The 23,001-nt window shown below is 50.6% G+C and overlaps 7 protein-coding genes across 7 annotated transcripts; 3 read left to right on the forward strand and 4 right to left on the reverse strand.

Moving 5' to 3' along the window:
- Positions 1-262: 262 nt before the first annotated feature.
- Positions 263-2,288, forward strand: ACHE_70072S (MDR family MFS transporter; the record flags this gene model as incomplete). The annotated part of the gene is made up of 3 exons (XM_043282365.1): positions 263-586; positions 652-681; positions 735-2,288. 3 exons carry the CDS (start codon positions 263-265, stop codon positions 2,286-2,288), a joined length of 1,908 nt encoding a protein of 635 aa, XP_043139751.1.
- A 720-nt stretch (positions 2,289-3,008) lies between these two features.
- Positions 3,009-4,976, reverse strand: rlmA (SRF-type transcription factor RlmA; the record flags this gene model as incomplete). Its single annotated transcript, XM_043282366.1, has 3 exons — positions 3,009-4,643; positions 4,709-4,865; positions 4,921-4,976. The coding sequence occupies 3 exons, from the start codon at positions 4,974-4,976 to the stop codon at positions 3,009-3,011; spliced, it is 1,848 nt and encodes a 615-aa protein (XP_043139752.1).
- A 3,906-nt stretch (positions 4,977-8,882) lies between these two features.
- ACHE_70074S (uncharacterized protein) lies at positions 8,883-12,215 on the forward strand (the record flags this gene model as incomplete). The annotated part of the gene is made up of 5 exons (XM_043282367.1): positions 8,883-9,075; positions 9,195-9,446; positions 9,508-9,736; positions 9,798-12,088; positions 12,142-12,215. 5 exons carry the CDS (start codon positions 8,883-8,885, stop codon positions 12,213-12,215), a joined length of 3,039 nt encoding a protein of 1,012 aa, XP_043139753.1.
- A 402-nt stretch (positions 12,216-12,617) lies between these two features.
- ACHE_70075A (ThiJ/PfpI family protein) lies at positions 12,618-13,583 on the reverse strand (the record flags this gene model as incomplete). The annotated part of the gene is made up of 3 exons (XM_043282368.1): positions 12,618-13,090; positions 13,186-13,435; positions 13,503-13,583. The coding sequence occupies 3 exons, from the start codon at positions 13,581-13,583 to the stop codon at positions 12,618-12,620; spliced, it is 804 nt and encodes a 267-aa protein (XP_043139754.1).
- Positions 13,584-13,819: 236 nt separating this feature from the next.
- On the reverse strand, positions 13,820-15,857 carry ACHE_70076A (putative sucrose transporter; the record flags this gene model as incomplete). Its single annotated transcript, XM_043282369.1, has 7 exons — positions 13,820-14,828; positions 14,876-15,065; positions 15,112-15,183; positions 15,232-15,298; positions 15,348-15,592; positions 15,657-15,682; positions 15,760-15,857. 7 exons carry the CDS (start codon positions 15,855-15,857, stop codon positions 13,820-13,822), a joined length of 1,707 nt encoding a protein of 568 aa, XP_043139755.1.
- Positions 15,858-16,919: 1,062 nt separating this feature from the next.
- On the reverse strand, positions 16,920-19,159 carry ZWF1 (glucose-6-phosphate dehydrogenase; the record flags this gene model as incomplete). The annotated part of the gene is made up of 9 exons (XM_043282370.1): positions 16,920-17,029; positions 17,079-17,450; positions 17,501-17,785; positions 17,844-17,928; positions 17,984-18,181; positions 18,252-18,596; positions 18,660-18,680; positions 18,753-18,825; positions 19,116-19,159. The coding sequence occupies 9 exons, from the start codon at positions 19,157-19,159 to the stop codon at positions 16,920-16,922; spliced, it is 1,533 nt and encodes a 510-aa protein (XP_043139756.1).
- Positions 19,160-21,564: 2,405 nt separating this feature from the next.
- On the forward strand, positions 21,565-22,299 carry RPL35B (60S ribosomal protein eL33; the record flags this gene model as incomplete). The annotated part of the gene is made up of 5 exons (XM_043282371.1): positions 21,565-21,589; positions 21,744-21,753; positions 21,886-21,981; positions 22,034-22,134; positions 22,202-22,299. The coding sequence occupies 5 exons, from the start codon at positions 21,565-21,567 to the stop codon at positions 22,297-22,299; spliced, it is 330 nt and encodes a 109-aa protein (XP_043139757.1).
- Between the last annotated feature and the right edge of the window lie 702 nt (positions 22,300-23,001).

The raw sequence follows: 23,001 nt of genomic DNA on the forward strand, positions 1-23,001 counted from the left end.
ATAATTAGCTCTTCCCTCTAATAGCATACCTCCTCACACTCACTCACACATTTGATACATTCGTTTAACTACATAAATTGTACCCTACCGTCGGAAGACGCCGTGAGCAAGCCGGACTTCTCCACTGCAAACGTCTTCCTCGGCGATAACCAAAACTCCGAGTTCGCCTCCAAACGGAAGAATTCGAGTCACGCCCCTTTCTTTTCATTCTTTACTCACAAGTCCAACATAGTGACTCCCTCGATCGGGTCAATAATCCATAATGTCAGGACTCCCACCCTCGAGAGAAGGCAACCACTCTTTGTCCGACTTTACCTTTAACAAACCCGCCTTCGCCCAGTCGCATACCGAAGTATGCTCGTCGAGACAGACCTCCGCACCCTCCACTCCGACTGATATGTCCACCACTCCGTTTCGTCGAGGAGAGCAGGAAAAGCTGCAAGGCCAGGAGGGTGGATCGCCCCCAGACACGCCGGTTAATGGCGATGAGAATGCAAATGGTGACGGTGCTCCGCTGGATCGGACACAGTCGCAGTCGAATCAGTTGGGGACCAAGCAGATTGCGGTTATCATGACGGCGCTTTGTGTATGTTCTCCGTTTTCGAGAGAGAGAATGAGGGAGATGTGATGACTGACGCGACTTGGATCTAGTTGGCACTATTTCTGGCTGCGTTGGATATGGTGCGTTACCCTACATCACATATGACTGTTCCCAAGAAATGCTAACGGTTTAGACCATCGTTTCCACCGCACTCCCCGTTATGGCAGCTTATTTCGGTGCCAGTGAAAGTGGCTACTCATGGATGGCTTCGTCGTATCTCCTTGCCAATGCATCGTGTATCCCCCTATGGGGCAAAGTCAGTGATATCTGGGGCAGAAGATACGTCATTCTGCTGGCCAACTTCATTTTCTTGATCGCTAGTTTGATCTGCGCCCTGTCTACTAATCTGGCGATGATGTTGGCTGGACGTGCGATTCAGGGTATTGGTGGTGGTGGAATCGTTGTCTTGACCAACATTTCCGTGTCGGATCTGTTCAGTGTCAGACAACGCCCTATGTACTACGGTATCTTTGGTGCCATTTGGGCTATTGCCGGTGCTCTCGGACCCATCATCGGAGGCGCCTTCACCACCAGCGTGACCTGGCGATGGTGCTTCTGGCTGAACCTGCCTGTTGGCGGTGTCTCGTTCGTGGCGCTCTTCTTCTTCCTCAAGATCGAATCCCCCAAGACGCCATTCATGGCCGGTATCCGCAGCATCGACTGGGCAGGCGTACTCCTCATCATCGGCGGAACCCTCATGTTCCTCTTCGGCCTCGAATTCGGCGGCATCGACTACCCCTGGACCTCCCCCACCGTCATCTGCCTAATCATCTTCGGCGTGGTAACCTGGGTCGTCGCCATGCTGAACGAATGGAAACTCGCCAAGTACCCCATCATTCCCCTCCGCCTCTTCAACAACTGGCACAACGTCCTCATCCTCACCGTCAACTTCTGCCACGCCTTCTCCTTCATCGCCGGAAACTACTACCTGCCACTCTACTTCCAAACCGTCCTCCAAGCCTCCCCGATCCTCTCCGGCGTCTACGTTCTCCCCCTCTGTCTCTCTCTCTCCTTCACCTCCATCGCCACAGGCGCAATCATCAAAATTACAGGCCGCTACCGCGAACTCATCGTCGCAGGCCTCGTCTTTATGACCCTCGGCTACGGCCTCTTCATCAACCTGCAACCCTACGCCTCCTGGCCGCGCATAATCATCTACCAGATTATCGCAGGTATCGGCGTCGGCCCGATCTTCCAATCCCCCCTCGTCGGTCTGCAAGCAAACATCCACCGCGCAGACGTCGCAACCGCAACAGCAACCTTCAACTTCATCCGCCAAGCCTCCGCCTCCATGGCCGTTGTCCTGGGAACAGTCGTCTACCAGAACGTCCTAGGAAAACAAACTGCTTCGCTCTCCGGGAAAGTAGGCTCCGAAACTGCGCAGAAACTCGCCAACTCGTTCTCCGGCTCGTCCAAGTCTCTCATCGCGAGTCTGGGACCGGAACAAGAACGCGCCGTGCTTGAAACGTTTACTTACGTCCTCAGTCGTCTGTGGATCTTCTACACGGCCGTTATCGGGTTCGCGCTCATTGTCAGTTTCTTCATCCGGCCCGTGACGCTGAGCAAGGCGCATACGTTTGCGAAGACCGGGTTGGAGGAGCAGGAGCGCGCCAGACAGGAGATTCTCGCTGCTGAGCGGGCGAAGAAGGGGAAGGATGGGTCTGCTGTGGAGAAGGGGGGTGCTTAAGTTTAAGCTTGGAAAATTTTAACGTAATGTTGTGTCGTGTGTTGTGTTGCCGCGCTGGCGTGGTAGATACTAGTGGTTGGGTCTGGGTTAGAAAAGTTGTTTCTTGTATATAATCCCATATGCCATCCAATATAATTGTCAAAAGTTCCATGTCGAATATGGCGCTCTTGGCATGCATACTCTGCAAGTAAATTCAAGGTTAAGGTTGTTGCTATGCAAGCAATGCATTGTTAAACCCCTTTATATACATTATATCCATAATAATGACAGCCACATCCATGTCTTCTAAAGTACCAACGGACAAAAAAAAAAAAAAAGAAAGGTGGGGGGAAGAAACGAAAGAAAGATTATCCTGAAGTTCACACATGCATGCTTCTTGCACGTTGTGCCAACCAGTATGTAAAGAAAGGCGATGTTAAAAAATAGAAACCCGAAGAAAAGTTAGGAAAAGAAAATTACCAGAAATGAGAGTGTAGATGATTCATCTCAAAGGATGAAGATCGAGGTAGATTGACAGATAAGAGATCAGGGTATAGTCTGGTAAAAACCACTTTGCAGATGGTCCTAAACAAAAAGAAAAAAATTCAAAGAGTGATAAATTGCAAATCAACAATTGAAAACAACACACCCAAAGCACAGGCCCAGGAAACGCCATCAAATGCCACGACAAGCGAATCAAGACGATAATGCGACAGCAATCAAAACAAGGCAACGACGGAATTACGTTTTTGTCTTCTTGGACGCCCCCTCTCCAGATGGTCCACTATCCGGGGTTTTACGCTTTCTGTCCTGTTCGTCTTCGCGAGCAAAGCCTGGACCTGTCTGGGCTGCCGGTGTCGGGAAGGTCAGAGGACTTGGTAGCATGTTGGTATCCGGACCTGATCGGCCAAACCCCCATTCTGGGAAGAAGCTGGACGGCGACGGTAGAAGAGCATCGGAAACAAAACGACTTGGTAAGGCAGAAATAGGAGTCTCGATATTATTATTATTTGCGTATGCGCTGTTATTCTGGGTCGCGGTCCCAGGCGGCGGTGGCCTTGCAAATGGATTTGGAGGCCCTTGTGCCCCGGCGCTGAGAATAGCACCGGCCGAAGGTGACGGGGGTGGTAGAACAACCCCTGAATGATTCGTCTCTAGGTTTGCTTTGGCAGGTGTTAGAGCTTTACCAGCTGAGTCGCGAGAAGATGAATCTGCCGTAGCGGTGTCCCGATCGGAATTTTCGCTTGGAATTTGCACCTTCAGCTGCGGTCGTTTCGACTGGACACTGTTTGTCCGCGTTGGTGGCTTGATGTCACTGGAAACAGACGAGATTGACTGAGTCCGTGATGCCTCCGTCACAACTCGCGGTGGAGGCGGTGGAGGAATCACAGGAGTTGTAGACTCGTCATTCGCATCCTCTTTTGTCGACTCCGATTTCACATGACTATCTTCGCGCGGCGGCTCGTTTGGTGGGCCTACCCCAAAATGGCGAGCAAGCACCGATCCGCGATCATCAATTGGCGTAAAGATACTGCGAGATTTGGACGAAAGCGAGCGTTGGTGTGTCGGAGGTGACGGATCCTCCTCCGGCTTTACTTGATCGGCGGCAGATGCATCAGGAAGTGACACCGTACGAGGCGGAGCAGGTTGCGGTTGCGGCGTTTCTGACGTAAATGCAGGCGGCATTGAACTCCTCCCCTGATCATGTATGTATGCGTGCGCAACCTGCGGCACTGGCGGATGGGAAAGCGTCATTGGAGGTGGTGGTTGCGCAAATGGGTGTGCATGAGGAGGGGCCATAGGGTGTTGTGGTATTGACTGGGATGGCATCGTATGCGTTGGCATGGTTTGCGGCGTCAAGGATTGATGCGGAGGCTGCGGAGGAGGTGTTTGGTGGTGAGTGACAGGCGGATGGCCGAAATGTGGGAACGGGGCGGGACGGTGAGGATGTTGTGTCATATTTGGGTGCGCGCTGGGATTGTACATCGGGTTGGGCATGTATGGAAAACCATTTTGCGGTGCGGGCGGTGGTGCAGGGGGTGGCGTCGCATGCTGGTGAGGCGCGAGATTGGAGCTGACTCGTCGAATATGATTCCTTGATGATGGACGCGAGACCACCTGAGGCTGCGGGGTACCATGACGAGGGGCGAATGGCATACCATTCGAAATTGGAGGAGAAGCAGACGGCGCATGATTTACGTGCTGAAACCCAGGATGACTGGGGATGTGAGGCGGGGCCATGGGAGGAGGGCCTTGATGGGTCTGTTGTGTTTGCTGAGCCTCGTCAGGGGCGGGTGTGGTCTCGTCTTCTTCGTCATCGTCATCGCGTCTGCCTGCAAAATCTTCCGGTCCTTTGTGTTCGTGGGGAGGTCCAAACTACAAGCAAGGCGTGGTCAGCACATCGCCCACATGGCGTAATTGTGATTAAAGAGCAAACGCACATATTGATAACGGCCTAAAGTCTCACGCATATCACATGATGAGAACTCGTACAGCTTCTTGTTGTGACCGAAAATGATGACCGCGACGTCGACGGAACAGAGGACGGCGAGTTCGTGCGCTTTTTTGAAAAGACCGCCTTTCCGTTTCAGAAAGGTACTAGATAGAGAACATCAGCCTATGTCAGACTGTCTGGAAAAAACATAAGACGCACACTGAGCGGTTGCGATCATCCTTGATCGCCTTGATCTCAATCTTTCTCCGACCCATGGAGAATGAGGCTGAAAGAACCAGGGGGAAGACTCGGAATCAGGCGTCGACCAAGCGGGGATGCAACACAAATGCCGTTCTACTGATCTGGCAGGTTTTGATTGGGGATGGTGAGTTCCGAGGCCGTCGGCGCGTAGTTGAAAAGGGCAGTTGGTGTTATGAGATGACAAGCGAGAAGGGGGTGGGGGGAGGTAAGGCGCCGATAAGGAATTTTATTATTATTCTTTAGGCGAGTGAACGGGTGTAGAAAAAAAAAATCTGACACGAGACAAAGAGCAAACAACCGATAAGATCCCCCAAAGAAAGTTAATCCTGGATGGGGAAACACAGAACGAAAAGCGAGCGAGAGAAAACCAACGGTTTGGGCGATACGCGGGAGTGTCGATTAGACGGTTCTAAAGATAGAAAGAAAACAGGACGAGAGAATTGGAAGATTAGGATCGAGTGAGGTGGAAAAGGGAAGTCTACTGCCGCCATTGCCGCTCGCTTACATTACCGACTATTAATAACCAGCCAGTTATATGTGAGCTCTCACGCGTCCGACCCATCCGATACATCTGAAATCTATAGTAAGTGCGGTGCATAAATTACCCCCGGTCCCCGGTCCAGGTTAGAATATGAATATTATTCTCCAAAGGTTCCGAAATACCTTTAAGCATCACAGCGTAAGCATGTGCCTTTTCTCCCTAAGCCCTGCGGAAGCCAATGATGCTGTCACACATCAGCGAGGGGCTTCTGAGTATGATTTTGCCTAAATAGCAATCTAATATGCTTCTCTTCGTCGTATCTGTGTCTATATAAATCAGAACTTCTCGGTCAATTTTGGCACCATCAATCACTGCATATCTAACACAAATATCTAATACGGCACTACTTCCTTTCCGAACTCTACTCACTATGGCGCTATTCGGACTTCTACTTCAAATGTCTTTCTTTCGGCCCAACATTGTACTCACTCCTTCATATAGAGCTACAACCAAGCATATGCCAGATTTCTATGGAGCCTTCGATCGCAATGCTTCCCGATCATCATCAATCATCCATTCCTTGTCAATAGACTAAACTGTGTGCCTTCAGCACTGCCCCCACCCGTTGCTTTCAACTTGCGCAGAAAGCTCGAAGTCACGAGAGCATGCGAAACTGATGCAGTACCTTGGATCTTGGATAGTCTGCGGGCCCTCTCCCTACAAGCAGGAAATGCGCCCGCCGAATCGGCCTATACACGTGTTCGAGAAAGTCTCCGGTCTGAATAGGATCTACAAAGAACACCGGGGAGCCTTGGACGTTACAGCCGGTTTTGCCTTTGTCTATAACAGCGACAAAGAAGATATCAACCACAAAGATGCCAAGGTCTGGCAGCCCAAACGAAAGGACTCGGATGTCTTCATCTCGAAGTCTAGGATGGCCTAATGACTGGTTTGGAGCCTGATTGGGATATTTCAAGGGAGGCCAGAGCGTACGTGACTCTCTGTCTCTTCCTCTATATATAGATATATATTTGTGCTACTGAGCAAAGCCAATAGGTATGCTTATCACTTTCAGGCACCCATCGTCGTCCTGTTCGATGGCCTCAGACTGGTTTGTATCCATTTCCCGCTCGACAATATTCTCGGCGTCGACAATCCTGCTCAGTGGATGAACATACACGACAATGGAAACAGCGCGCAAACCCATCCATACGCTGCGCCATATTCCAAGCCATCTGTTAAGGCTTGGATCTGAAGGTGACGGCCTGGATGTGATGATCGGCAAAGGATTATTTCCTTTTGTACTCCCTTCGAAGAAATCTCATGCACTCGGAGGCTATTGGCAAACTCAACATTTGTCAACGGTCAGTCTTCGGATTCTGAAGAGAGAGTACACGATGGCGGTAGATAGTATAGGGCTATTTCTTCTACCATGAGATTTACGCCGCGAATATTTCGAGCATTTTCTTCATCAAGCAGAAACAGAAATGCAAGACAAGGAGATATAGTTCCAGTTCGCAAGGTCGTTCTACCAGAACGCTGATTATGGAGGTCAATCCCCACCAGAAGCTGGAGGTCGCTGTATCCGAACCACTTAGAGAGACTTGCATCCATGGATATATCCTGTGGCTTTTCGCTGGTGTATCCCTCAATGTCGATGCTTGTCAATTGCAGAGTAACAGGATCGTAGATAATATTCCGGAAGTGGGAGTCAGGGTGTACAAGTCCTGCGGCCATGCACCTCTCCATAGCACGCATACCTCGTAAGAAGAGGATGGATTTCGCGTTCTTGTCTTCCTGAGGGGGGTATTCAAACATTCTTCGACCGCGGCTCTCGATGAGAAATCCCACCTCACCACGCAAGGTCACAATCCCATAGCAACCCTGGAAGCGCTTGAATATGTTTTATACAGCTACTTCAGTCTCAGGCACGTTTGCGGGTTGCTCTTCATCTGGATCTTCATCGCGTGCCGGCTTGAAGACAAAGGTCTCGCCGTTTTCGAGCTGATTTTGTTTGTGAAGGGATCCGTTGGAACGATATAGTGTTTGGGGAAGAGTTAGGGTAGGTGTTAGAAGATATAAGATATCAAATATACTCACCGGTTTTGCTGCTGGTGGTCATCTTGTATCGCCAAATGTTAAAAATGTTTTATGTCGGGTTCTGTCTTGTCGTCATCATCGAACAATAACGCCAATCGAGGGGCCTGAGGGTTTTTAAATGGCCGGAAAAGATGCAGGGGATGATCAACTTCAGCTCGCAGCTCTTTATCACAAAGAGGACACGCTGCGTCAGCACGATAATGGAAATTCCATTGTTTGTTGGCGTTCCTTGTACGTCCAATCGGGTATGATATAAGCTTGTTAAGTTGCTTGGAATGGCACAGATCCTGGTCATTAGTCTTGACCAGCATTCTCCGAGTCCAGCTTTGAAAAGAAAAAAAAAAAAGAAAACCAAGGGACTGCGTCAAGCCCGTTACAACCCCTGTAGACGTGGTACTAGTAATAGTATTACTGAGCAGTAATGCAGAGTACTGTGTACAGAGTAAAGCACTCTATGCTGTTCAGCGCGGTTAGCGCGTGTGACCCATCACGGACCGATTTGGATGTGTCTCGTTTGCAGGTGGATGAAGCGATTTCGATGAGATGCGGTCAGAAATCGATACATAAACATACCAGTACAGAGTAGTTGTCAGAGTATCTTGTACTCCGTAGAGGAATAACACTGAATATTGTATAAGGCTAACTGCATGTTCCCGCATACAGCATGGTTGTCCATCCCTACCAGAACTCCGTACTCCGTATACTACGATATCCAATTTTGATAAGAGTGAAATAATAATGATGCCAGCATTCAACGGATCATAATGATCTTGTCAATTCAAGTCAATTGACACTAAATCGGGTCTTGAACCATAGCCCGGTTTAGGGTGTTTGTCTACTAGATAATATTACCCCTGAAACGGGCAACTGGCGCTCTTCTCTTTCTTTCTTCTTTCCTCCTCAACCTCTTCCATCGTCCTTTCCTCTTCGATTTTCTCTTAGTTTTCAGTGATTATTATATGTCTTCTTTATACCAGTGGCCTCTCACTGTTTAATACTATCCATTTTAATACCAACCGCTATACCCCGCGTCGGACCGTTGCTGCTGTGTGATCTCTTTTTTTCGGCGCCCTAGAGGCCTTGCAGGTGACCCTCGTGGGACACCTGGGTCTCTTTTTTCACTTCTATTCTTCTACTACCTGATTTATGTGCATCATTATTACAGTCAATATCATTGCCTTGGAAAGACCGCCTCGTCGCACGGTTCACTGTTGCATCCATCCACGCCCCTCGATCTAATACCCTTGACAGCCATAATAATTAATTTTCTACCCGATTCAATCTTTTCCTTGTCTTACCAGAAGATATCGACCCCTCCTCCACTGTCTCGCACGAAAGAATGCCATTTTTCACCCGCGTCTTCCGGGGCAAAGAGTCCAGCGCTGCGAAGAAGGCCGCCAAAACCCCCGTGCCCGAGAACATCACCACGCCCGCAAAACCCACCTGGACTGACGCATGGCAGCGCACAGAGGTTGCTCCGGAGGAGGTGCAAGAGCTTCTACGAGGATGCACGCACGAATTGAAGGCACGAGGTATGTTGGTGGCTTGCTGACATCGGAGTTATCCCCTCCCCCTTTTTTCCTTAGAGTTATCTGCATGACATGCGCATTCCTCGGCTACGCTGATCACTAACGTCTTCCTTGCCTGATAGCTCTCGACACCCCGTTCTTGCTGTTGCCCTACCGTCCCAGTTCTGATGCTACTACCGCTCGTTCGTTTATTCGCAATTACTTCAATAATTCTCAGGCACGAGGCTCGCCCGTAAATGGTGATGATTTGGCACAGGAGCTACGCCTCACGGACCCTATGATCCTCTGCAGCGTGTTGAAATGGTGCTGGAGCAGACTCCCTGGCGGAGTCGTTACTTGGGAAGCATACGAATTGTTCAAGGTTGGCGAACAAGGTACGCCTCCATCTACGGGTATGGCACTTGCGAGGAGCTGCGCTGACATATTCGTCTCTAGATTCACAACTTGCTCGAGATGCCTTTTCCACTTTCATCCCTATTAGCATCGACTCGGACGCACGAAGCAAGATTATCTTCGATTTCTTTGACCTCTTGACTGCTATTGCAGCACACGGCAAGTCCAATGGATTGGGTGGGCGGAAGCTATCGAGATATGCTGGGTGGTGGGCTTTTGAGCACATGGACACAGGCAATGGCTTTGAAGCTGCCTACAAGAACTGGGCTTCGTATGTCTTCCCAAACTCCTGGTTTAATTGATCGACGTTGGATACTAAACTTCGTGTCTAGTGCCGCGGACGCCACAAGCCATCTGTTTTTTGCCTATCTCCGCTCGATCTCCCCCGATTTGCCGCGTGGCATGAGTGGAATAGCGACATTGCCAATTGCCCTCCAGTCACTGGTTCAAGCGACAGAATACCCGCCTGAGACACCCACACTTCTTCAGATGACGACCACTAAGGTCGTCATGATCGTTGATACTGTCTCCCCCACCCCATTTGCTCTTCTGCGACGTGCGAAGAACTTCGAGTATCGGGACAGCGATCGCCATCTGCAGGAATTCTCTGGGTATGAAGACCCCATTCGGGCCCTCACGGACGAGTGCCTTCGCGTGCTGAAATGCATCGCCTCGACCAACCAGGCTGAAGTCTCGAAAGAGAAGACCTCCCCCAACCAGGACGAGTCATGGTCCCGCTTCGAAGACATCGGATTCGGCAACACTCTGGAATCGGATCTCGAAGACAACACGGTCCAGCACGAGTTTGGCAATAGTCTGAAATCCGCTCCCCAGTCCAGCGGAGGAGACCTTGGTCGTCCAACGACCCCTTCGTGGGCTGATTTCATGTCCTCTGGCTTCTCGGGAGATGAGAACATCCTCAAGGCCCCTGTGGCACCTTTGCTCCTGCCTCCGGATAAAGTCCTGCCGCCGCTCTCGACGGGACGAGGGATGAGTTCACAGTCCCACAAGAGAACGTTGGAGTCGGAGCCAGACCTTGAACCGGGCGAGCTGGCCAGCATCGCCACTCTGGAACTGGACGATTCGTTCTGGTGGGTTTGGATCAGCAGTCTGGCAGGCGAGGAACCGGCCACCCGCAAAGCTGTCTTTGGCCGCTGCGCGTTGATCGAAACCGTCATTCACGGGGCTAAGTGGCTCGTTCTCGAGGAACAAGTCAGGGGTGCGGCTCCGGAGCCTGATGCGGGTGCCTACATTGTGGAGAAGAAACGGTTCTTCGGACTATCGACGCGCATGGGCAAACTCGGCCGTCGCAGGTCTTCGGCCAAAAAGGTGACCCCGGTAGGAGAGCCATACAAGCGGACTGATAACCCAGCTCCCCAAAGCAAAACCAGCATTGGCCCTGACCAACACGCCCGGATTCAAGCCGCTGCGGCTGCTTTGCAAAGGAAGCATCGCGATCAGACACAGGAGGAAAATGCCAACACGACCAAGGTCGACAGCTCCGACGCAGCCAAATCGGCCAAGACAAACTCCGTTATGACTCTGCAGCCTTCTATTATGAATGAGGCCTCTCAGGCCATGAAGTGGGCCAAGAACTACGATAAGCATGCGGATAGGAATGCTTTTCGCACTGCTTATTTGGGCGACAGCAATGCCGGCAAGGGGGCGTCTGTGGAAAATTTGAAACCTCAGACGGTGAACGAACCCAGCACACCGGTGTCGCTGGCTCCCAGCCAAATCCCTGAACCCATTCCCGAAGAAGACACCACTCCGATGCCAAGCTCTCCTGCTGCCCCAGCTTCTATCAAGAGCAATGCGGTCGCTGCAGACCAACCTAGCACCAGCCGGCCAGGCAGTATTGCCAGCGTTGCAGTGGAGCGATCTGGCTCTGAATCGCAGCCCAAGGCATCCATAGATTCCACAGATTCCAGTAGGAAGCTGAAGAAGAAGCCTGTTGCCACGGGCTTCAAGAGCATGTTCGCAAAGAAGAAGAACGACACTGAGATGAAGCCCCCGATGAAGCCAACCGGCGCAGAGACTTCTGCTGTTGCTGCTGCGCGGGCGGCTCTGGAAAGCAAAGCCAAAGAGTCCCAGGTACCAGTCAGCCGTCCAGTGCCCAACGGGCCCTCTGTTTTGAAGAAGAAGCCCGTTCCTGGCACGACTCCAGCAGCGCCAGAAAAGCCAGCGACGCCAGAGGTTGTCGAGATCACAGAAACCGAGCGCGAGTCCACTCCCAAGGCCGAGAGTCCCGCACAGAACGGTTCTCCAGAGTCGAAGCCGGAACCGGAGCAGCAGGAGAGCCTTTCCCGGGTGAACACCAAAGAACAGGTTGCTGCGGACCAGGAGTTTTCACGATTCGATCAGGGGCCTTTGGTGGAACAACCTGCCTTTGTCCCAGAATCTCCCGTGTCGCCCGTTTCCGAGAGCATTCCGGAGAGGGAGTCTGTTTCGCCCGAGATGAACGAGGCGGAGGAACCCCGCAAGACTCAGGAGGAGACCACCCCCAAGGGAACGGCGAATGGCAACCAGTTTAACCCCGAGATCAAAGATCGATGGGCGCAGATTCGCGAGAATGCGGCGAGACGAGCTGCTGAAGATGATGGTGACACCAGTGAAGAGGAGAGTAAGTTGCGCACACCATTTGAATTATGACTGATCATCGCTAACTGTAACCAGATTATCAACACCGTGCTGCTCGAATCAAAGCGCGAGTTGCCGAATTGACAAGAAACATGGAAGCCGCGCGTTAGCTTCTCATTCTTTAACACCTCTTTTCTCTCTGATATCCTTTTTTTCGATTCTACTTGATTTGATGTTGTACAGATACGCGACGTGCCATCTACGAAAGCGCTATCTTGTCTTTCTTTATTTGATTTCTTGTTTCGAGTGACAACGAGATATCCCATGGCGAGTTATACATACACTGTGTGAGGACTCCCGATATACGCCGTGATGCACTTTACTTAATTCCTTTGTTTGATTGATTCCCCTTCTGTTGTCTGATTTAATTGATTTATTCGTGGTTATTTGGATTATGCGTCTAGCCAACAAGTTCTTTCCCTCCAACCACTCTTATCTATACTTTCCACAACCCTATAATAAGTAATACAAGTAATACAAGTAATACAAGTAATACTCATATCAAGTCACCATCACCCCAACCCCAAAACCTCAAGAACCCTTCTCGCAACCCCCGCCGCACTCGCCGGATTCTGTCCCGTAACCACAAACGCACCTCCCATGCCTGCCCCCGTATCCGCGCTCTTCGACACAACCACTTTCTCCCCCCACGCCTTCTCAGCTTTCAAATACCCTCCCTTACCTCCACCTCTACCTGCCCCAGGAGCAGTAGCAGGAGCAGAAGCAGAAGCAGTAACCCGCTCAAGCTCCGTCTGCAACTCAAACGGCAACACATTATGCATACCTACTATTTCCTCCTCTTCATTCGAGAACCCGGTTACCGTGCTACCGGAAAGTAATGGGATGCCGGCGGGCGTGGTAGCGTTAAGCAATGCAGCGGGACCGTGGCATACCGCCGCGATTACTTTTGGATAGGGAGTGAATGTCGAGGCGAGTGATTGCAATATAGCAAGATTAGACGGATGTGTCGGTAAATCATACATCGCTTCTCATAATCCCTTGTTAGCCAACCTCCAATTTCTATACCCCGTACGAGCCATATGCAATCCGGATCTAATGGAACGGGGGAAAGCAACATACGCCCATGCCCACCCACAAAAAACACGCCCATAAACTTCCCTTCCGTAACCCGGCTCACAACCTCCCGTAACGGAACAGTCCTCGTCCAAAGACCTCGATTCTGCTCTAGAAACTCTCGCGCCACGGGGTCGGTTTCTAGGATTTGTTGGCTGGCGGAAGCAGGGTCGAGAGGTGCTTCGCCGCCTTGGGGGGAGGAGATTGTTAAGTCTAGATGCGGGGAGAGAATTGTGTAGGGGTGGGCTAGTTCGGACTTTTCGTTGCGTTAGTGTTTTGGGGAATGGGAAATGGATTGACGGCGAGGGAGGGAGGGGAAGTACCAGGTACCAGCCGGTTGTTGCGCGGTTGGATGGGATCATGCCCTGGGAGCTTAGGACGATGAGGAATTTTGGCTTGGACATTTTATTTCTGGGTTCTTTGAATTAGTTATGTGGATGTAGTTGAATTAGGCGGAGAGTAGTAAAGCGTGTATGGAATATCATCCGAAGACTGACGTAATAATTATATTAGGGCTAGTAATATACACGGAGTACTATCGTATATCCATAGATTGCAGCACTCATTGGGTATCAACAGATCATGGATGAATAACATGCATCGTGACGAACGAGAAAAAGAAAAGACTGGAAAACACGCGCTACCTCGCATATCTCATCCTTCTCGTAGCTTCAGAAGCCACCAACGCACTCAGTGCGCCAATGAACAAGCACACCGAGATAGCGTTTGGCGAGTTTTTATCTAGATTCATCCACATTGCTTCCTGCGAGTTGTCGTCGCGCTTGGCGTTTGCTGGTTCTAGGATGCTAAAGACGATCCAGCTGATGAAGGTGCCGACGAATTGGGGGAGAGTTGTGTAGACGTTTAGCACACCTAGGTAGATTCCAGCCAGTTCGCCGGTAGATGGGACGCTAGACGTTGGGTCTTCATCGTCTGAATCGCTGTCCATATCATGGTGGTGGTTGAGACGGAGTATGTCCATTTCCGTGTCTGTGTTTGGATCTGCATAATTGCCTGTGCGAATGCTAGAGGATGTGATCATCTGGACACCGGAATAGCGCGCGGTCAAAGAAGGATCCATGGCGAGTTTGTTGATTTCCACGCCCATAAACGCGAATGGCGCCCAGGAGGCCACGGCCCATGGGACACCACACACAGCTACCAATGCTGTTGCAAAGGCGCGAGATCGCGCAAAGGGCGCCATGATCATCGTTACCGCAAAGACAAAATGTGACATCCACCAAGTCGTTTGCAGGTCGGGGCGAATTGCCGTAATCTTCGTTAGCAACGCTGCGACTCCTGGTGGTGGACGTGGAGTAAACCTCGATCGTTTGTGATCGGGAGACTGGACGCAGAAAGGCAAGATGACGGATCCGATGAACGTGATGGATGAGAATACAACCAGCGACAGACTGCCAATGCGACCGACTTCGCCAAGAATGTCGTCCGATTGAGTCGTTCCTTTAGGCACCTCATACCGAAAGTACGTCTCACCAACCCACGTGGTACTGTAGAAGAGGAACGGGAACCAGCCAATCCATGCCCAAAATTGAGCCCAGCAGATAGCCTGAATGCGAGGTGGGAGCTCCATGGTGGTCTTGAGGAGTTGAGAGATCACCTGCATGGCGCCTGCTTCGCCATCACTATCCCTATTATGGGTCAGCTGCGCCGTACATCAATTTGTCATGAGTCTTACCTTGCTGTGATCAAAATTCTCTCCTTCACCGAATAGGACGTAACCAGGACAGACCCGATCAGAAAGAGCGCCGCGATGACCGTCATCTGCTTGAATTGCGTATCACCGATTAGAGAACCGAATATTCTAACAGTGTCGATTGAGCCGACAGCATAACCAACAAGCTGTCCAATGGCTGACATTCTGCCCGCTTCATGTTATTAGCTTAGTCCTTGTGTCTGCAAGGTAAGACGTACCCCAGGCTGATCCGGATTGCTGTAATGGAATTGGTAATGTATCGACAATCAGACTGCGACAGCATGCTTGTACTGTGCGATGTTAGAACGTTCCAAGCTAAGAAGCTGCTCAAAACCTACCGATGTTGATCGCAAAGTCAACGGCATAGATACTCAGAACCGCAAGAGCTATCGTAGCACTCTGGGACTGCTAGCCGTCAGTCCTATCCAGATAACAAAAGTTCAGCCAGACATACCTTCTCCGGATCCTTGACGAACGCGTTGACAATCTCCGACGTCCACCCCAGCAACAGCAGACATGCAGCGACAATGAACGAACCCACAATCATAAACGGCCTGCGTCTTCCATATTTCGATCGAGATCGATCCGCGATAACTCCAATGAGAGGCTGAATGACCAAACCCGAGAGAGGACCGGCAATCCACACAAGCGACGTTCGGGACTTGGTGAGACCGAGCTGCAGGAGGTACGGCGTACAGTCTACCGGGAAATCATCAGTTAGAGGGGAATAGGACCAGGAAGCGTGGAATGGGCGAAGACGTACATGTCATCTCAATACTCCAGGTAAATCTGTCGCAATGGAGTCAGCCTCGTTTCCTTGACACACCAGTACTCCGTCCAGACAACCCAAATGGCAGAATACGCACTGTAAACCCAACAAACTGAATGTCAACAGAGCCATCCGCGCGGACTCATTCCGTCCCTTGATGGACGGCGTGCCCACCCATCTTGCAGCCTGCGGCATTTTCCTTCCCTGGGTGTCGGCATGCACCTAGTATAACCGTTTTCCAACACTTTATATCACTCGATTTCGCGGTATCGTAGTGGTCTCGTGCGCAATGTCCGTTTCGCGTATATGACGAGGGGTCTTCTCCAGATTTTGCGGAGCTTTCAGGGTCCTAGAATGTGGAGATCCGATATTGGTTGATCTGAGAGCGGTGCTGGACGGAGAACAACGACGATGAACGAAATTGTATTCGGAAAGTCGAAGGATCGAGTATCGAGAGATGCAAATAAAGGATCAATTGGAAGTATGCAAATGCCAGCAGGCAGGATAAATCGCTATGCAAAACACAGCCGCGGCCGAGAATCATCCACGTGCGTCGCAAGGCAGAGATCTGCGGGAGATTAGAGGCAGTGACTTGTTGTTTCAACCGTTTCAATAGGTGTCGCAGGAGAGAAACAGCTAGTCAGGGAAGGAGGAAGAAGAAGAAAAGAAGGACAGGAGGACACAAAAGGGCGCTCTGTAGAACAATTGAGGGGAGAAAAAAGGATGAGCCGAGACACAACACCACGAGCAACTGCGGGCCCCCGGGCCGTCATTTGATGCTGTTAATTTCGTGCCCTGCAGCAATCCGACCCGCCATGGAAGGTGATTGACAGGGTGTTGCCATGTGGTTGTCATAAAAGTACTTCTACCTCTTCAATTCATCCAATTTTATACAATAATCCAGACAAATGTCTATACAATTGCATTCAGAATTGACCACGTTATGTCAGCAAATCCGACTTGCCGATTGGCCGTGCTAAAATAGTCCGTCGTCGTTCCGAAAGTAGTATATATGCCTCAGGCCATTAATCTATTTTTGGAATGATTGTAGTGTTCATAACTTCCGTGTTCGTTTCTAAAAACTGGCTTATAAAACAAGAAAAAAGAGATATCATTGCCCGGCCGTCCAGCCTCGAAAAGAACTGCCCTTCATTGTCGTCATATCGACCCAGATTCCGTCGTCATGCCATAAGAGAAATAACGTGTAATCGACATTACTTTTTGTTTTTTCATTTTTCATTAGTTGTCGCACTCCCTCTACAGTCGGTTAGGAGCGGAGGTCATAGGCCACTGGTACCCAGCAGCGTCGCTGAACTTGTATCCAAACGATGCGGTGAAGTCATCGAGCACAGCGGGGCCACGAGAGCCTAAATTTTGTCAGTTCAGTCAACATTAAAAGCACGAGTCGAAACATACCGTAGGGGTATTCCATGGGGATGATCTCCTTGTTGTCGTCAAGGTAATGAAGGAGAGGAGTGAAGATTCTCCAGCTGGCGTCGAGTTCGTCGTCACGGACAAAGTTTGAGTGGTCACCCTTGAGGGCGTCGAGAATCAGCGACTCGTAAGCCTCGGGAATCTTAAGGTCAGAGAAGCGGCGGCGGTAGGTGAGGTCAAGCTCGGTGACAACGGTTTGCATGGAGAGACCGGGCAGCTTGGAGTTCATCTTGGTGTAGATCGACTCGTTGGGCTGCACACGGATGACAAGCTCGTTACGAGGAATGTCCTTGAAGATACCGGAGGTCACGTCACGGAACTGGATACGGATCTCGGTCTTCTGCTCGTTGAGGGCTAGAAGCCAGTTAGCAATGGTCATGCTAGAGAGAAGACTATGAACTTACCCTTTCCGGCCTTCATGATGAAGGGAACACCATCCCACCGCTCATTCTTGATGTAAGCGGCCATGGCACAGAAGGTCGGGCAACGAGATTCCTTGGGGACGGTGTCGTCCTCCTTGTAGGCGGGCTTGCTGCCGTCAAGCGACTTGCCGTACTGGCCGATGATGACGTTCTTGGGCTCAATCGCGTCCATAGCACGCAGGACGCGAACCTTCTCGTCACGGATATCCTCAGCGGAGAAGGAGATGGGGCGCTCCATAGCGAGCAAGGTCAACACCTGCAGAAGGTCTGATCCAGAGTCAGTGCTGTTCAATTATTGATCGATAGGCTGGCGCATGGAACATACGGTTCTGCATAACATCACGGATGATACCGAATTCATCAAAGTAACCACCACGACCCTCAGTACCAAATGGCTCCTTGAATGTGATCTGGTGACGAATTAGTGCACGAGCCCCTGACTTGCGATACTCATTGCAAACATACCTGAACGTTGTCGATGTGGTGACGGTTCCAGGTGGCGTTGAAGAACTCGTTGCCAAAGCGCATGATGAGAATGTTCTTGACCATCTCCTTACCCAGGTAGTGGTCGATACGGAAGATCTCCTCTTCCTTCCAGTTGGGCTCAAGGGCCTTTTGGAGGTCGCGCGAACTCTGCAGGTCCTTACCGAAGGGCTTCTCAACCTATTGGAAACGAATCATGAGTAACCGTGTCCACCGTACCCTAGCGAAAGAGAGGGATAAAGCGACGTACGATGATACGGGCGAGACCGTTCTTCGGGTAGCAGTTGCGCTTCAGTTGATCGGAGACGGTGATGAAAACACTGGGGGGCAGAGCCATGTAGAAGACTCTGTGCTGCTCCTTCTGGCCTTTCTCGACCTCATCGAGGTGGTTGTTGAGGTTGATGAAAGAGTCGTCCTGGTCGTACTGACCGGAAACGTAGGTGCAGAGCTTGCAGAAGCTGTCGAGCTGCTCTTCGATTTCCTTGGTCGGGACCTTGATGTAGGATCGCACACGCTTAAGGTATTCTTCCTGGTCCATCTTTGTCCGGGCATATCCAACGATCTTGATGTCCTTGGGGAGGAATTTGTTGCGATACTGCGAATAGGTTAATGACTGTCAGGTCGGGTTCCTTTGGGTGTAGGTGTTTCAATCACATACGAGACCAAAGAGAGCAGGGAACTGTGGATATCGTTAGTGATCTTCAGTCTGATTGACTCCCATGCGGGGATGAGGGGTAGGGAGTAGACATACAGTCTTCTTCTTTGCCAGATCACCCGAGGCACCTAGGACAACAATGACGGTGTTGTCCTTGAGCTCAATGGTGCTGAAGTTGGCAATCCACTGGTTAGCCATGATGCGCGATTGAATGGACGGAGTGGTGGTAATTCAACAGCGGGGCAGACGATGAGGAAATTTGACGGGATATCGAGTCGACGCAGCAAGAAGAAAACAGTGATAACGAAAATTCAACAAGAATCCCAAAACAACAAGGCAGTAGCGACGATGTCCATGATCGAATATCCCCAAGGAATCGCACTCGAGTCGCAGATTTCTGGCGATAGGAAGGAAGGTGCACCGCGGGCAGTGATGTCAGAGAGAGGAGGAAAAACTCACCCAGCATTCTGGCGCTCGTCAGTCCGTGTGATTGTGCTGGCCATTTTGGTATGTATATCGACAATGGAATAAAAACCAACAGAAAATGGGATAACAGATAGAGAGAGAAGAGATCAGGGGAGGAAATGAAGAAATGAAGAAGAGAGGTTGAGTGTCTCCCACCAGTTCCGGCGGAGCAGGTGTACTTTTTAACGCCGAACAGCAGGGGTGGGGCCGCTTACGGAGGTCTCTTACTGTCCTCTATAAGTATATCATTTGGTATTATCTAGGTTTCTGATAATGATATAAAAGTAATTGAAAAGTAGATGCTCATTGCTTTGTCTTTTCTCGATTATACTCCTACATTATGGTGTTCTCAGTCCATTACCGCCAACGCTGACACTGTCATACTGATTTCAAAGGTTCCAGCGGATACTCCACCGGGACCAGAAGTGACGCTATCTCTATACGTACTGAGAATGTCCAGTGTCGACCAGGCCTCCTATGTACGGAGTTGCTGTATCTGTATGCTGTAAGTGTTTGCTGACCCCGCGCATATTCAGCTGGCGCCGCTTCTAGATTACTGCAGGGATGATGATTCGGACGAGAAAAGCACCATACTTACTGTAACAGAATAGAAGTATTGTCCGTACCCTACAAGTACATGGTAGTCAGCATCGGAGGACAACACTCCCTATGCGGAACACACGGCTTCACTAATAATACACCACTCTACTTGTACACGGCCAGAATTGCATACAGATACATGTACGTACCCTGATACACGGAGATCATCCCGCCCTCATAAGACAGTCCCCTCTGTATATAAAGACGGACTCGCCAGTTCCGGGAACTTTCCTCCCTCCTCCGTTCTACGTCCTCTGCTCTCGTGCCGATAACCCCTCCGAAACTCAGAGTAGGCAATGGAGATGGAAGGGGCATTTGTCATCGGCCCCAACGACACCATACGGATTCTATTTTCCCGTGGATTGTCATCATTTGGGCCTGGGTCGATCGGAGTCAACTGATTGCTCTGTACTCCGTACCGGCGGACCCTATGGCGGCGATGCCACCGATAAGACACTTGCCCTACTCTTCCGTACTCTATCCCATACCGTTTCCCTGGACCGTCCGCCGTACAAACCTGTCATCAGCGATACATACCGTACGGATAGACATATAGTGGGGCAGCAGGAAAAAAAGAAGAAGAAAACGGGCTTCCCAATCAAGGCTTTCGGTCTGAGAGTCCATTTGCCGCCGCTGCCAGTCGGTCGACTGTCCTCCGCCGCCCCTCTGATTTGCCGGAGGGGTCACGTGGTAAAGCCTCAGGTGTACATTCTGGATACGTCATCTCGCCATCACTTGTCTGCAGTAACGCTCGGATCGAAGCGAAGAATCTTTCTTTCCCGTAGTGAGCAGAACCTGTTTCTCCAACTTGCATTGGCCCTACAGCGTTGCAAGCAGTTACACCACCTCGTACATGGATGAAATCATCCAGCATTCCTGGGCTTAGTCTCTGGCGCTAAGCCCAGGGAAGGAAGGAAGGATTCCTGGAATTAACCGGCAGATCATAAGTGCACTCTTGCAGCGATGCAGTTATCCCAACTTGGTAGCTGGAAGCACTAAGCACTCTGTTCGTCTTGAGAAGGGGCAATCGCATTTTATCCGACCAATACCAGGGACCCTGGTATTGTACCCAGCGGTACATGTACATGGCCGGGAGTACAAGTACTCTGGACAAGACTTCTGCACGATGTCCTATACTGTGCATGAAAGCAGTTGCTACTTGGCTGTCTTGTCCATTGACTGTGCTCTACCCATGCACGGCATTTCGGAGTGTTTTGGGATCTCCTTGAATCTGGCAATCCTCTGTCCGTAGATCACCATGGTTGAGGGGCCAAGCCGATGCTTCCTTGATAGCGGCTAAATGATGGCCAGCTGTCCCCCTCTAAAATAAGAGGACAGAAGCTAAAGACACTCATATCAACTACAGAGTATGTTGTCTTAATCTTCAAAGCCTCTGTACTTACACCAGGGTAATTCGTAGAGTGTCTGTACTTCGTAGAAAGCTTAAGAGCATCTGCACAACGGGAACGATTCCGAACATCAATCCGATAAGCTTCAATATCATGGCGGGGAATCAGCGATAACGATAAGACCTGATGAATTAATCCGGAACGGGAGAATCGGATTCTCCGCTGCTAGCCACAAACGGAATAGCCTGGAACCCATCACGGGACCTCAACTAGCCCTTACTGATCCGCTCGCTAAGCAACCCGTTTGGGGTTAGGGCGAGCCGCGCCCGAACACACCCTCGCAAATTGAACATTGTGCGGTCGTACCTCAATACTCCGAATCTGAAGCGAGACGACAACCACGACAACCCGGACGACTTTTTGCGGGTCATTTCTGCCTCTCTTTTTCTCCCTTGTTTGCGTTGCCCGCTGTTGCTCAGAGAAAAGCCGTCAAAATGCCTTCGGAACACGGTCACAGACGTGAGTGAGATCCTGATGCTTGAGTTGGATATGGTGGCTTTGGCGCGGTCGGAGAAGCTGGGGACTATGAGGGAGGAACATTCGGGACTTGAAAAGCGCGCGATGGGAACTGGGTTATTGTCAGAATGTGCTAACATGTTTTTTTCGATCGCAGTTTACGTTAAGTAAGTTATTTCTGGTTGTTTTTACGTCGCTCGATGTCGCGCACAAACGATGGATATGTATACGGAAATGGGGGAAGCGAGATCATCGAAACGAAACCACGGGAACAACGGTTAACGCGATTCTTTCACCAGGGGTCGTCACCTGAGCTACCAGCGCTCGAAGCACCAGGTCAACCCTAACACAAGTCTGATCAAGATCGACGGTGTTGACAACACTGACGCCGCCAAGTGAGTACCGCGGAGGACGTCTCGAAGGAACATATGGCTAAACGATGGATAGCTTCTACCTGGGCAAGAAGGTTGCTTTCGTCTACCGGGCAAAGCGTGAGGTTCGGGGTTCCAACATCCGGGTGATCTGGGGCAAGGTTACTCGGTCGCACGGTATGTCTGGCCAGCGCCATAAACGGCGGAAGAGAAGGATACCAGGGACAGAACTAATTATGTACAGGTAACTCCGGTGTTGTGCGCGCACAGTTCCGCCACAACCTCCCTCCCCAGTCGTTCGGTGCCTCCGTCCGCGTCATGCTCTACCCCTCCAACATCTAAACAAATCCTACGGTTTTCATGTATCAGTGGGCACTCCTAGAAACTTCGCGCAGACAGACGGGCCAAGGAGTCGAACGGTACGAATTCCGACCAAAATGTTGAGGTGATGGAGTTTAGCGGGTTGATATCTACTATTACTACGTTCGTGGGAGAGGCAGGGCCAACAAAGCCTAACGAATAAAAAGAAAAAGCAAACTTCTTTTTTTCTTTTCCATTTTCTGAACTTGATTGTTTCCCCTTTACCCTTTCATTTATGGTGTTTTTATAATGTCAGCAATGTCAGCTCGAGAAGGGCTTGTTGGGACGGACTCTATTGGGTCTGTCTGACGAACATGGCTTCCTCCCCATGTGTATTTGACGATCTACAACCAATCCATCCATCAACTGTCCAAATTTCGCTCTGAAGTATGACCTGATAAGCACCGCCTTCACCATTCAAAACACGTCGACTACATTCCCGAAGCGACTCTCAATACCTGCGCTTGATGTTACCATTGTGCATCCTACGTTCCCATCATTCAGCCCACCGAATCGCTCAGCCCAGAAATGCGGAATGCGTATTCAATGTAGATCGAGCTCTCGGCCGTATGGATCCAGTGATACGGCGCTAGTAGCACAACACAACTCGAATGCTCACCATGCACGTAAACCGGTACCTCGTAGCCATTATGTGTCCACTCAGCATCTGTCGCTAAGCGATAC

Source organism: Aspergillus chevalieri, chromosome 7 (assembly GCF_016861735.1).
Source record: "Aspergillus chevalieri M1 DNA, chromosome 7, nearly complete sequence".
NCBI classification, from domain to species: domain Eukaryota; kingdom Fungi; phylum Ascomycota; class Eurotiomycetes; order Eurotiales; family Aspergillaceae; genus Aspergillus; species Aspergillus chevalieri.